This window comes from Thamnophis sirtalis, unplaced genomic scaffold (genome assembly GCF_051295495.1).
Source record: "Thamnophis sirtalis isolate CommonGarterSnake01/CBP01778 unplaced genomic scaffold, rThaSir2_p1.2 scaffold_5, whole genome shotgun sequence".
Taxonomy (NCBI): domain Eukaryota; kingdom Metazoa; phylum Chordata; class Lepidosauria; order Squamata; family Natricidae; genus Thamnophis; species Thamnophis sirtalis.
This window is the reverse complement of record NW_028261385.1, coordinates 38,779,257-38,794,689: the sequence shown is the minus strand read 5'-3', so window position 1 is coordinate 38,794,689 and position 15,433 is coordinate 38,779,257. Positions and strand designations below refer to the sequence as shown.

General features: G+C 36.9%; 1 protein-coding gene across 3 annotated transcripts in view; it reads right to left on the bottom strand.

Annotated features, from left to right (window-relative positions):
• The window catches only part of VCAN (versican), a 92,847-nt gene that overhangs the window by 41,281 nt on the left and 36,133 nt on the right, over window positions 1-15,433 (bottom strand). For all 3 annotated transcript variants that reach the window (XM_014057244.2, XM_014057245.2, XM_014057246.2), the window contains exons 6-7: window positions 13,434-13,727; window positions 3,597-5,789 (exon numbers count right to left, since the gene is read on the bottom strand). In XM_014057244.2, the coding sequence (XP_013912719.2) occupies window positions 3,597-5,789; window positions 13,434-13,727 (2,487 nt within the window). The remainder of the gene's footprint in view (window positions 1-3,596; window positions 5,790-13,433; window positions 13,728-15,433) is intronic.

Genomic DNA, 15,433 nt, shown 5'->3' with positions numbered 1-15,433 from the left:
CCCTTTGACCACTGTGATCCAAATTTCACAATGTTTAAGAGTAACAAAATGTTTGTGTTTTAATAGTGTCGAAAAGAGAAATGATTTGTTCCATTTACATTTTTTCTAACAGTGGAAAACTGTATTAAGAATTTCATCCATGTGAAAGGCACGATTTTAAAAGTTAATATGAATTGCTTTTTTAAAAATAGAAGTGTGTTACACCACTAATTATATGTTTATGGTTTTGTAAGCAACCCACAATCATTTAGGTGGTAGTATATCAAATTGTAAAATAATAATGACTTATTGAGTTCATATCTTAAAAGGTACAGGGAAACCACTAGTATTTCTATGTAATAACCATGTTTTTTTGGCAACATTGCAAAATGCAACACACATACACACATCCCATTTTGGAATAGGTTATTGCTCTATGTCTGATGTGGCCTTTAGGAAAAAAATCCAATAAGAGTCTTTAATATAGTTTTTTTAAATCTCCCATATGCACTTCTAACACTGTTTCAGTCTCTAATTAGAACTGGGTTACCCAAAATTAAAGCAAAAGTTTGGTTATTTTGACAGCTTGACTAACACTTAGCCTGACACCAATTGGATAGCTTTTATTAATATAATCTGACAAGTTTAGATTACCATGGTGAAAGACCATCACAAGCAAATTGCCTTCTATTATGTCCAGGATCAGAAAAGCTTATAGAGGTATCAAACAGAAGATTTAACACATAGAATTCAAAAAATATTTAAATTCTTTAGATGGTTTTGGCACTCTAATGTACTCTGTGTGTATATAATCCTTTTATTTTCTCAAGAACTATAATAAACAATAACTTTAATTGTTTTAGAATTTTGCTCATGATACCTAACAAGTATTTGGAAAACTAACAGTATTTGAAAATCTTTCTCATTAAATATGAATGAAACGGAATATTTAACTGAATGTTAGATGAAATTCAATCCTTACAATAGTAATGAACTATCCAGGGATAGTTCTCAAAAGTAAATGAGAGTTCTTATTAAAAATGACTAAGAGGGTCTCTACTGATCACTAATGAAATTCTCCATATGCTTCTCACTATCTTTTTTAAAGGATTGGATAGTTCTGCATATAAGATTCACTATTTTTGTCTCAGTGAATAATGAATACTCAAGACAAGAGAAAAAGCTTTCATTTATTACATTTTCTGTAAAAATTTAAAGGTATTATCAGATTGATTTCATAGATTCTATTAAATATATGTAAATCAAGCCTTTCTATCCCTCTTGTAAAGACTTTCAAATCAACTATCATCTATGTGCTTTCATAAACAGTTCAGACCTGTACTATGGCACCTGTCTTTTGGGGTATTAACCCCTTCCAATGAGTTTACCCTCAATTCTACAAAGCTCCCAGTAATGTTATTTTTTTTTTCATCAGGCCTGGGGCTAGTTGAGTAACTGGAAGCTCATATGTAAGATCCTGATGCATTATCTCTTGTGATCTTCTCTCTGTTTATGCTTCATTATTTTCTAAATGGTTTTTGAAGAATGCTTTAATTATTGGTTTTATTGTACAGTATCTAGAGTGACATTTGTGTGACAGCCATATACATTTAATAAATAATAAATAAATAACTGCGAGGAATTTTGAACTTGCTTAAATAATTTTCAATCTTGCTAGCCAGGCATTACTTTCTTTATATTAAGGTCTGAACATTCATAAACAAGTTTGAGTTCAGTTCCTCACACAATGTTAATGTTTGATACCCAATAGTCTTATAGGTTTAACAATAAGTGACTGATCCAAATGTACTCTCTTAAAATACATGCCCCAATCTTGCTATAAAACACCTTCCTTCTTAAGTTATTCTTGATTTAGAAAACTATTGTCCACATTTTCTAGCTTCTGGAGTCTTCAAGTGATCTTTGAACACCTTGTGGCTGGATTTTCAAAAAGCAATACTGTGGAAATCTGTGACATTCAACTTCCCCACTTAATCCTTGAATCAAAGGGCTTAATTTATTCAAATCAATAAAATGCCCAGTTTTAATTATTTAATAAATGACTCTAAACTTTAAAATTAACTCATTCGAATATGTTTGAAAGTGTCATTGTCATTGCAACACCAACAAAAAATAATGGGAAGCTCTTTTCATAAAATAGTTGATTAGTTTAAGATTTTTTGAAAGCGTATATGTTAAAACAAAATTAAGACACAGCTGGTGTGAAATCTGGTAATAACATCTTTTTCAATCATTTATGTAAACATGCTGGCTTGCAAATTATTTGTAATATAACAAAAGTCATAATCTCAGTACCTTCTAAACTGCTGTTAAACGACAAGTCTCACTTTAATCCATGAACCTGTTATTTGATAAACAATTCTTAAATAGGAAATTTGCTGAGAAGGGGCATTGTTTCCTGGTGTAGTCCCCAGATTTTCAATCCTTAACCTGAATTACTATTTCTTTTAAATCCAATGTTGAAGATGTGCCATGTCATTTAGTTCCTAGTCTAGTTTGCAACTACTGATAAAATTAGTACAATGCTAACTAGTGTACAAAGCACTATAATTATATAAACTGGATACATTTTATATCATTGGGAAAGAGATAAGAAAATATCCATTTAACAATGGAAAGGCTTAAGGATCCCAGGGACAAGAAACTAATCCAATCAGTTGAGACTTTTTAAATGAAAACTTTCATGTTATATATCACCTAGAGTCATATTCTTGTGAGTCAGGCAGCTATGCAAATATGATAAATAAATAAATAAATTGCAGTTAAAGTAATTCTAGGTTAAACCAATCTATTCATGTTCACTATGAAAAACAACAGACACAGGCAACAACAGATATTCTATTTAAGGAATAACAGATATTTCTATTTCAGAAAGGAATATTCAGTGAAGTTTACAAGGGTAATGGGCTGCTTAGGAGGGGGGAAACTGAAAAGGGTAATAATATATTATAATTCTACAAACAACACTATTAAGATTTTTTTTTCTAGTAATGATATATTCACCTTTCAGAAGAAATCATCATAATAATTCAGAATCTGATGACATCTCTGTTCTGAATACCCAGATTAAAGCTGCACAAACAGTGCCTTCAGCTAAAACTGAATAAATAAAAGGCTTGATTATAACCTTCCAATTTACATATTATTTTTTCCCCCAAATTTCATAATGTATTTGGATGTAAACAAACAAAATGAGTGTATATTTTGTTTAGCTGATAGCACTGCAAATGCCATTGTTAATAGCTACACACTATGGAATGTTAATGCAATGCTACACTCAAGTAGTAATGCATGGTGTGGAAGCCATGAAAAGTATGTCTTGTTCCACAGGTAATGAATGTCAATCAAATGATATGGTAATATTAAGCAGTCAGCTCAAATAATATTTGTATCAATATCTAACAATAGTAACAATTTCCATATCCACGTAACCAGCAACTATTAGTAATATCCTATTATGAACCATTTTCAATATTCAGATATAAAAGACGCATACAATAATTGAGAGCTACTTTATATATAAATATTTTGTCATATATCTCGAAGCCAAATATCCACATTAGTTTGAACATCCAGTCTCAGTATTAAAATCTTACCTGTATCATTTTGTGGAATAGCAACAACATATACATGTATGTTAGATTCATTTTCCAACCCTGTAGCAACCTCTGAAGTAGCTGGGGGCTCTTCTTGAGACTCTAAAATCTCTGTGGGTGGTCCTGTGGGCTGGGAAACTGCAGTGATAGTTGATGAGGTAAAATATTCAGTATCAATTTCTGGCTCTACCATTTTGCCTGTAAAATCATCATCAGTAGTAGTTTTAATGGGAGAAATAGATTCATCAATTATCAGCACATCTTTACTTGTATCCTCATCAGGCCCCCCATCAATCAGAGGTGGCTGTGTTTTGATAATTAAAAGTTTGGATGCTGAAGTTGGTGGGATTTTATCTACCGCAGTACCGACAGTAGTGGCAATGCCAGTTACCACCATTGGTTTGCTTGTTGCACTAACTGAAAATGAAATGGGTTCCATTCCTATGTCGTCTTCTTTTATTCCTGATCCTTCTGGGCTATGAGTTGAAGTATCTACTTCCCCCACATCAAACTTTTTAGTGACAGGAGCAGCTTCTTCTCTAGAGATGGGAACTACCAATTTGTCCAAGGAAGACCTATGTTCACTTTTGGTAGTTGGTTCTATGGGAGGAACACCTGTTGCTATCAACTTGGGATCAATGATTCCAGGAGACAATTCAGACTGTGTGACTGTGTCATAATCTCTTATTTTTATACCAGGACTTGTATCTGTAGTAGTGTAATTTATTTCATATGCAGATCCTTCAGCAGCTACATCATGTTCAGGTAATGAATATAATTCTGGAACAACAGTGGGGGAAGCTGGGTCAGTGACCAATGTTTGCGTAATTAGATCTCTAGTAACAGATTCCTGTTGAATCACTGGAACGATTTCTGTTATGGTTTCTGTGAGTGCTGTATGAGTAGTAACTATACCTGAACCTTTAGAAATCTCATTTTCTATGGTGTCTGAAATCAAAGAACTGCTGTAGTCTTTCTCTGAAATTGCAACAGGAGTTGCAGTCTTTGTGGTATCTGTAACTATAAAAGATTGTTTTATTTCAATACCTTCAGTGACCATTTCTGGGTAATCTTCTTTTGAAATACTGAAGATTGGTTGCTGTTCAGTTGTATTCTCCTCATTAGTCCAATCATATTTTGCATCTGTTTCAATTGTTTCTTGTTGCAAATCTGGTGTTGGTGTTATTAGGTGATGATGACTTGACACTTCAGGTCCATAGCTGGTAAAGAACCCTTCTACTTCATTTACATTTGTGGCAAAAGGCATGTGCCTTGTGGCAGACTCAGGCCCAAACATGCTTCCTTCACCTATTGATACTTCTGATCCTGAAGATACATCTGAAGCTGTCGATATTGGAATAAATGTCACAGTATCTTTCATCTTCTCTGAAACCACAGATGCTACTGTGTGCTCTTCCTTCTCCACTGAATCTGTTGAGTGTACCACTCTTATTCTGTCAGATGGTGTAAGCACTGGTATTTCAAAGCCCGTTGAATAAGCCAGGGTAGACATTGCTTTGCTTTCAAATGAAGTTGCTACTGAATCTGGTGTATCTGTGGCTTTTTCATCTAAGATTGTCGTAGAAGATGGAATTTTATCTACCTTAGAAATGGTACTAGATGTTATTAGCTTCTGATCTGGCAAAATAACTTTATCTTCTTCTACAGATTCATAAATACTAGTCAACAATTCTTTTGGAATGACAACAGTTGTGAATTTATTATCACTTTTTGCTTCTACTGGTATTTTGCTGGGCTGAATGCCAATATGTGTTTCTTCCTTTGTTTCTAAAGGTACACTCAGATTATTCCTTGCTACAGAATCCACAGAAATTCTTATTGGAGCTACTTCTATTTGTTCAACTGAGCTTTCAGAACTTGCTTCATGGAGATCAGAAATATCTTGGGTAGGTGTAATCTCCACTAAGTCACTTAATACAGTTTCTGTTTGGGTCATTTTTGACAAATCAGAAACGTCTGTAACAGTTTGAGGTAGAAGGGTAGATAAATTAATGGTACGAGGTTCCTTCTTTTCTTGTTTTACCATAACCATTTCTGAGGTGAGTGAGGATACGTAAGGATGAAGTGTAGTTTTTGGAGGAATTACATTTAGTTCAGTTAACGATTTGGCAGATCCACTTTCCAAAGGAATATTCAGTTCGACCATTGAAAAATCTGTTACATTCTCTTTACCTAGCAAAATATAATGATAAACAAATTAGAAATATTTACTCTACAGTTTTGTATTTTATAATTATAATAGCTTGAATCCAAAATGAATTTTAGAGATACTGAACATGCATTCTTTATCTCAGCCCATGACCCTAAAAAAAATATTTGTTGAGCTTGCCTTGAAGAGAAATTAAAATTAAATGAATCAATTTACCACAGATATAACCTTCTTAGGATCACAAAATCAGACTTGTATTAGTAATACTTTGTATAAAAGTAAATTCAATGAAGCTTTTTTTTCATATTGCCCTAAATCAGTGGTAGTCAACCTGGTCCCTACCGCCCACTAGTGGGCGTTCCAGTTTTCATGGTGTAAAGTAAAGTTACTTCCCTACTTTATAAAGCACCATGACTGTGGAAACGATGGGTGGTTAGAAAATTTTACTGCTAACAGAGATACAAAAGTGGGTGGTAGGCATAAAAAAGTTGACCTAAATGGTAATTAATTGATATTAAGTTTTTTTTTTTTAAACTGGGTGAAGATGGGCCACAGGTTGCGGCAGAATTTATGAAATTAAATTCAGTCATTTTCAGCTATGAAACTCTTCTGAGATGTTGATTTAATCTACACAACTGTTCTGAGAACAAAATTAAATTCATAATCACTGCCCTTTAATCTTTGGATGCAAATTTTATACCAGACTGATAAAATGGCTGCCCTTAAGTTCTCTGAACTGGTGATTATTTTTACTCATCTGGAGTCAGGAATTCTGCATTAACAAATAATTTGTGCTTTATACACAAAACAATAACACCGTTGCTTATAGCTTATAGCTACCACATTAAGAACTTGAAGGAAGGTTTGAAAGCTTCATGCTTTGCTGAATAAACTGTTCTGCTTGAAGGTTTGGGAAATTAATGCAATAAACTATTCTACAACTGGTAGAAGCAGTCTACCCAAGTTTATTATACTAGCAGTTCACTTTATTTCAAAGGAATGGCTCTCATAACAATATCTTCCATTATAAGAATGCACATAAGCAAGAACTTCATTGACTTTGGAGAATGTTCAGTTTCAATGCAACAATAGGAACCAGCAGTAATTGTAATAGACTTTGCGCTGTCCTAATTATGATTTACAGAATAATTTCATGCAAGTTATATAAAAACCATATAAACTATAGCATGTTGTATATAGGCAGGGCCCTCAAACCAAAGAAAGAATTAGAAGTAAAGTTTACAAAGGAATAGGGTCAAATAATTTTCTTCCCTGACTACTTTGCAATTGTTTAAAGGACTTTTACACAATTTTTCAGCGAAAAGATAAAAGATACAGTGTTGTAATCCAAGTGCCACTTCTCTGAACATGCATATCATATCAATGGATTGCAGCACTGCATCCGCCATCTTGTCTATTTTGAACACCTTCCACATGGATGCTGCAGGCAATAAGAATATATAAAATGGATAATGTCCTATTCCAATATGTTTCAATCTTGGTGGCTAGCGATTTAAAATCCACACGTATATTAAAGTTGATAAGGTTGAGAAACACTGCCCTATTCTGTCAATTGCTTGTGCTTTTTATTTCACCTTTTAATTTTCTCACTACAGTACATTTAATTTTTCACAGGGACTTCATATTTAGAACTTGTCTCATTATTCTTTACCAGATACTTTAATATTCATGAAAAGGTTAAACAAAAACCAAAAGTTCTATTACATGTCCATTAAGAGAAAAACTTTATTCCAGTTTAGCCAGATGCTCGTGTAGATTTCAGCTGAGTTTTGCCAATTTGCAAAAATCAGGTTTATTTGACTATCATTACTGAGTACCAAATGATCATTACCAGCATCATTCAGGAACCTTAATTTTATTTGTAAGCTTAAAAAAGAGGATTTAGGTTGAAGCTGTTTCTTCTCAAAGGAGACATTCACAACAATTAATCTGCCTTTTGTCTTAAAAAAATGATCCAGACAGAGGCTTTTTTTTTTTAGGCTTTCCACCAGCTTTAACCAACTTGCTGTTGCACAGATGTTTTGCATTACTGAATTCCTTCATTCAAGTGTTCTGGGGGATATCTTTTTGTGCTTCTTCTGATGCAATACATGAGACACTTGTTCCCAATAAAAAAAAATCCAGATTGCTTAGAGCAAGAAATCAGATTATCTTACTAACCATTTGTTACATCAAAGACTGTCCAAATGTATGTAGTTTTTTTAACAACCTGAAAAAAGCTGGTTTGAGATTCTTTGGAACTGGAAAGGGTGGTCCTGCATTTCCTTTAGGAACTTAATGTAGTACACAAAACTGATATCCTCTCAAGTTTTCCCACAACAAAAACTTGGTGATGTGGAAAAAGGATAATTGGCCCAAAGCCATCTAGTAAGCTTCTATGGCTAAAAGTGACCCTGAATTTGAGTCCTGCTGATATAATCCGAAATCCTAAACATTATGTCACATATGCTCTCTTTTACATTGTATATTTTATGGAGCTGGAGACCACAACTCTTGAATATCTCCTAAACTGACATTTAAAAAAACTTTAATCAAACATAAGCAAGACTGCTTGTGGCAAAATAAAACATTGGCTTGTTCCTAAATTTAACTTTATGGGCATCAGAGGTGGAATAAGTGGTGAATTCTGGATCCTGTTGCAACCGGTATGGTGCAACGAGGCCAGAAATCCACCACATGAATGCGCGCAGCACATGCATGCCTACTTACTGCCCATGATGCTCCAGCTGCTCAGCAGAAAATCGTGCAGGCACATATGGTCCGTGCACGTGCGCGGAAGCCCTGAACAGCTCAAATACAAGTAAGAAGCACGGGCAGGCAGGTGAGCCCTCCGGAGCACCATACTGGAACGGTATCTGGTGCTCCCAGAAGGCACTGGTACGCCCTTTCCTGGGCGTACTGGTTTTATCCCACCACTGGGTGTTATTCACCAAGTTCAGACCAGTTTGAGAGAACCTGTAATGGAGATTGCATGTGGGCCCACTCTATGCACTATGCCGTCCTAATTAGCCATGTTTTTGAGGCTGGGCGCATGCAGGGAAGGCACGTGCAAGAGCAAAGCACATGCACTGAAGGCGCAAATGCAAAGTGAGCGAGAGTGCATGCGGCGTACGGTGGTAAAAATAAGTGAAACCCACCACTGATGAGCATCCTTACAAAACAAAATAATGGATTACTACAATCAGTGTCCAAAAAAGTGTTCCCTTCTCCACCAAAAACATTGCCTATTCTAATACCAACATTTCCTATGTGGCAGCATCCAGATTTCATGATTCTTTTCCAACTATCCTGTAAGGCATTGTAAAGTCAACATATGAGATCTTTCACGTGTGAAACATTTATTTTGCCATTAGATCATGGCTTTTCCCTTGAATATTCTGAGAAGCTAGAACTGTTTGTTATAATATGAACAAGATTAATTTAAGGCAGTGATGGATAATCTTTTCGTTGTTGTGTAATACAATGCGTACATGACAACCCCTAGGGCCCCATGCATGAATGACTCCACCCCCCATGCTCTGCTCTCCCCCACACATGTGCACATGACCCACCCACCTCTGTGCCCTGTTTTGGGCCTGATAGGCCTCCATGCAGCCTCCTGGGACCAAAACTGGGCCAGAGCACTTGAAGGCAGGAGAAGACGCAATGGATGGAAACTAATCAAGGAGAGAAGCAACCTAGAACTAAGGAGAAATTTCCTGACAGATAGAACAATCAATTAATGGAACAACTTGTCTCCAGAAATTGTAGATGCTCCAACACTGGAAATTTTAAAGAAGAGATTGAACAACCATTTGTCTGAAATGGAATAGGGCAGTGGCTCCAAACCTTTTGGGCTCCAGGGACTGGTTTCATGGAGAGATTTTTCTGCAAATCGGAGGGGGCATGGTTTCACATGCTGCCTGCATTCTGTGGATGGGGCTTTGCTTGTTTGGGTGGCCGGTTTGCTGGCATGGCACAGACCGGTGCTGGTCCACAGACCAGAGGTTGGGGAGACCTGATATAAGGTTTCTTGCTTGAGCAGGGGGTTGGACCAGAAGATTTCCAAGGCCTTTTCCAACTCTGTTCTTCTGTTATTCTGATCATAAACTCTCTTGGACAAAACTAATAGCCACAACTACTGAATGTGGAATCTATGGGCATTTGTGAGACTGTAGTGACTACGAAACATTTAATTGGTTGGATAGGGATAGCCATGTGTAAAGGAAAACATAGCAGAAAAGAGAAGAGACATGAACAAGTAAGTGGGAAAGGATAGAGACAGTGGGAATATGGTGATGGCAACATTGATGACTGGCAGCTAAATATCTTGCCAAAAAATTAACGGTGGTAGCTGAGGACAGCTCTACTAGTACCTATATATTTCATTGTACCATATACTATTCAGAAATCCTTCTTCTGACACCATGATGTTGGCTGGCCATAAAAAAACAAAAAAATCCTCTAAGCCCGTGATGACAAACCTGTGGCACACAGAGAACTTTTTCCTGGCACGCAAGCCGTCGCCAGCTCAGACCCACCGTGCATGCCTGCGTGCCTCCTGCCAGCCAGCTAGCTTTTGGGTCTCTGGTGCTTGCGGGAGATGCACGTGAATGCATGGGAAAGTAGGGGAAAATCACATGTGCATTCATGGGGGAGGGGGAGCATGCGCATGCAAAGGGGCTACGGATTTACACCATTTAATGGGGTGAGGGAGGCCAAAAACAGTTCACCAAGGCCATCTCCAAGCTATTAAGCTGAAATATTCCAAGCACTATGAATCACACTCCCCTTCAGCTATTTGGGAAAGGGATTGGGAAGAGTTCTCCCTCCTGTTTCATTGCAGGAGAGGTGGTCAAATGGATGGGCTCTCTCAGCCGCTGCTGGGTGAGGATAACTCCCTAAAAAGCCCACTTGCCTCCTCTCCCCCCAAGTGAGAATTGTCGAGAAAAGGGCCAGGAAGGTGGCAGCGCTTGGCTGTGGCACATTTGCAAGCTGCCTGAAGTTGAGCTGTCTGTCTGGTGACGCAGGTCCAGAGAAGAGCAAGAAGGAGGGGGGTTGTTTTCCAGAAAGTTGTGCACCCTGTGCACTATTACTGCAGAGCTCAAGTAACTGCATTCATGTACATGTGGATGTGTACAAGCGTACAAATCCACGTGACCCTTTAAGGCAGAGGAAACGGGCAAGAAAAGCTGATCATCACCCATCTTAATGGCCAAAAGCACTTGAAAGCAGCTGGTGGAGCGCAATGTTAATTAACTGTCTTTGCGAGATCTCACATGTTGCCATTTTTTAAGCCAAAGGCACTTAGGAGGCACATGCACACCCAGGAAGGGAAAAGGCCGGATGGAGAAATGGGCGAAGGAGCGATAATCATTGTCCCCCTTCCCACTTTTTGGGAAATACCATGCACTTGCGTGGAGGTGGGGCCTATGGGGGGCATTGGATTATGGCTGTTGGCACTTGTGCGTGCTTCTTGCAGGTCTAATTAATTCCTGCTGCATCATCCCTCTTCATCATTTCCTAACTCTGCTGATAGTGACAAACATTCTATGAGTGAGTTGATTCCTGGTGTACTTGGTTAAAACTTGAGGTTTTCACATTATGCTACTTATGTAATGCAAGTAGCTCAAGGGTTGAGTAAATAAAAAATTCTACTTCAAGATAACTGGTAAAGGAGGCCCAGTAAAAGGTTGATTTTTACTGTACAAACATGCACCCCTCATATTCCAGGCATTACTGCTAGCAAGTTTTCTTAGCTAGCTTTTCCTTTTCCTGCTGCTGAATGTAGATCTCGATCCCACCATCACCCCACAATTAACCATTTCAAAATTACTATAATTATAAACTGGACTTTGTTTTGTACCCTAAATATATTCTTTACAAAAGAAGGATCCAAATTTATTCTTTATAATAAGGAGTTTCTTTTTAAAAGTACTTGATGGAGACAAAGGTAACAGCAGCAACAATCCAAGAAAAGCTCTCTTAACCCATTTTCAAAGCTCCACTTCAGATGTCAAATACCATGCTGTCTTTGGACATTAGACCTTTGATCAAGCTGCCCCCTAACAATGTTTTATTCAGGTTCATGCACTCAAAATTCTGATCTCACACATCAAAAAGTCAAAGAATAAAAGGCTTGAAGTTGAATCAAGATCACTAGTTATACCATCCATATTTTCAATAGGTGAGACATTGATGGCAGATGCCAGTCCTGACTGTTTTGGCTACTCGCCATATGGCAGATAAGAAAAGGAGCAACAGAATAGGAAAAGAAGACAGCAGAGGAAAAAGTGGGTGTAAATTCAAAATAACCATCAGTATAGCAAAGTTTATTTGTGTGTAGACAAGAGAAAGTGATTAAGTTTGGATGATAAAATTGAACTTTTTGATTAAGATTAAAATCCATTCCTTAATTTTTCAGGTAGCTCTTAATAGAAACTCGCTGATTAGAATGAAATGAGGGTTTTTTATCATGTGACTATCGATAAGGGATAAGATATGGGAAGAGCAGCTCTTTTTAATTGAAGTACTAGGGAAGGTGATAAGTTGACTCATTTTTTAATAACATGTCTGGAGGGAGAGGGAATCATATTTTATTTACCGTATTTTTCAGAGTATAAGATGCACCAGAGTATAAGATGCACCAAGGTTTTGAAGAGGCAAATTTTTTAAAAAAAGGTTTTGCACTCTGCAAACCTCTGAAAAACACTCAATTTTTCGCGATAATGGACCCGTTTCACCCCCCCCCCAAAAGGGCATGAATAGCCCTTAGGAAGCTATTCGGGGGGGGGGACAAAAACAAACAAGAAATAGCTCATTTTTTGTAAAAACGGGCCCATTTTGTCAAAAAAAGGGGCCTTAGGAAGCTTATAGAGTGCTCCTGGAGGGTTGGGGGGAGCAAAATTGAGCAAAAAACCATTCCATCCTTTGCTAATTTCTGCCTTCCCTGGACCCTGGAGCTCTCTGGAAGCCTCCAGAAGCTATGCATGGCCATTTTGATGAAGGAGCAAGGTTTCAGGAGGCAAAAAAAAATGCTGTAGTCAGTGTATAAGACACACCCAGATTTTCAGCCTCTTTTTTGAGGGAAAAAGGTGTGTCTTATACTCTGAAAAATACGGTACCTTCTTTTTCATTTCTGATTTCTTTTTTCCATTTCTTTTCAACTTCTTTCTTGTTTTTTTATATCTCTGTATCTTTGCTTGTATTAGTTTTTTAAAATATTTGTATTTGTAAGTAATAAAATTATTGGAAAAACAGGAACAATTTGTATCCTTCTAAATGAGCTTTCCCCACCATCCGTGGCCAAGTTCTGCTTCAGTAATTGTGTGGTTGAAATCCAACACATTTGGAGCATATTACATTGGATTAGGCTTCACAGTCATTGGAAACAGTTAAGATTTTCCTTGGATATGCAAAGACACAAGGTTCAGCTAAGCTACTATTCTGTAGTCTAATCATAGAAAATTGTACACAATTTGTGGGAAAATGATGTAAACGTTTTTCCTAGAAATCAGGGAAATAGAGATGAGATTCCCCAAACATAGACAAAAAGTACATCAGTTCTTTTCCTTTGCATGCAACAATTCACGAGCTGCTTTTATTATAAGAAAGAAAACTCAGTAAAATAGAATAAATATGACAATTAAAATGTCAAATATGCTTACGTTTAAAACAATATGCATCAAATTTGCTATCTGGGTAAGGAAAGCCAGTTTGATTCTCAAAGCGATATAATGTTCGTACTCCAAGTAAACCTCCACCACATTGTATTCTTGCCACAGAAGCAGGATAGCGCACACTGCCATCTGCCAGCCAACCATAATCACATTGGTCAAAACCATTTCTCCAGGCAGCATGCAGATCACCAACTGAAGCAAGAACTGCCCCTTGTTCCTCACACAGAGTTTGAGCTTCTTCAAAGGTAACCTTGTTGGGAGAAGTTACATGAAAGACATCACCTATAAAAATAGAAGAACAAATTATGTTTTTCAAAGAGGAATGCATTCCACAAATGATTTAAACGAAAAACTTATTTTTAACATTATTGCTATAATAAAATGACGCTATTTTTCTACTACTGCTCCAATTTGTTGGTTTTGATGAAATTTACCTTGAGCAAAATGTGGCATAGTGGTATATAAACAGAAATCAAGTTTGAAGAACAAACACAGTGTTAGAATGAGCTTCTGATTTCCTTCTGTATATAACAATGGCACTTGTTGAAATCTAGACAAATCTAGATTTGGAAAGGGCCATTTAGGTCACTGAGTCTGATGACTACAGAAATCAATATGAAAACTTTCCTAACTGAGACATTTTAAATTGATCCTTCTTCCTGAATGAAGTGAAAAACACTTCATTCCTTTACTATTTATTTATATAAAATATCTATAAGGTCGCTCATCTTGCACAACTCTGGGCAGCTCATAACAAAAATAAAACCAAGAAATAATAAATAACAGAAAACACAAAAGAAAATCTAAGAGCCTTAGGCATCCTCCTTGGATGTCTCCAGCGAACCATCCATCCTTATCCCAGGATGAGGTTTCCACCTCATTCTAGCCCAGAGTTTCCACTTCACTCTAGCCCACTCTATTTCCACCTGGGAGGAAAACTGAAGCTGAAGGCTGAAAGAATGAGAGCCTGCCAGATTCAAGGGCATATATGGAAAATCGGACATATTGAGTATAAAGAATAACATATTATGAGACCTGGGGGGTGTCACAAAAATCTAAAGCCACTCTGACTTGCTAGGATTGAGTTGGAGCTCATAGTTTCCAAGCATTGAGTCAGCACCTCAACAAGTATCACTCATTCATCTTTCCTATGGTCAAACTTCAAATTCACTTTTGCAAACCATGTTCTAATTCAGACAACAGCATAAATCAACAAAGCAACTCTATAAATGTGATCATGTCCCTTGCTGTATTTAAAGAACAGGAGGAATCCCTAAAAGTTCAGGTTTATTAGGGATGAGTGCACAAATTTAATGTTTAATAGTCCCTCATATAATGTCCTCCATATAAACTAATTTCTATCATTTCCTGCTACAGGGGGAAAAAGAAAACAATCTAGTTGAGATTCACAGTGAGATAATAGCCTCAATCCTCCACACTGAGATATTCAGACTTCCCTAAAGACATCATTTCAAGGGAACACAATATTCCTCAGAGTCCTTGCAATTTACAGTCTCTTCCTCTGAAAACTCTATTCATCGTGATGAATATTTTCCTATAATTGGAGATGAGAAAATGACTGGAGATATCTACATCTTGTTAGAATGGCTGAATTGGGGGGGGAGATATACAATGCTTTCAAAAGGCATTGCATAGAACAGAGTTTATGTACTGTGAATACAGAAGTGCTGGCTTTCCTCCCAGACAACCTGAGTATAAACTCAACATCTCTGATAACAGGATACTATTATGTAGATGACTAAATCACAGCAGAACTTTTCAATAAAACAATAAAAATGCCACGAACGTCAATACTATATTTAGTGTTGAGTAATTTGTGCCCAGAAAGATATCAAAAATATGACCCACTGGTTCTCTCTTTGTTGTACTTCGTTTGTTTTTTGTTTTTTTAAAGTTAAACGTGAAGTTAGCATTCTACAAAGCAAAATGATCACTGCCAAGCTTTCTATTTCCAGAAATAAGTGTGA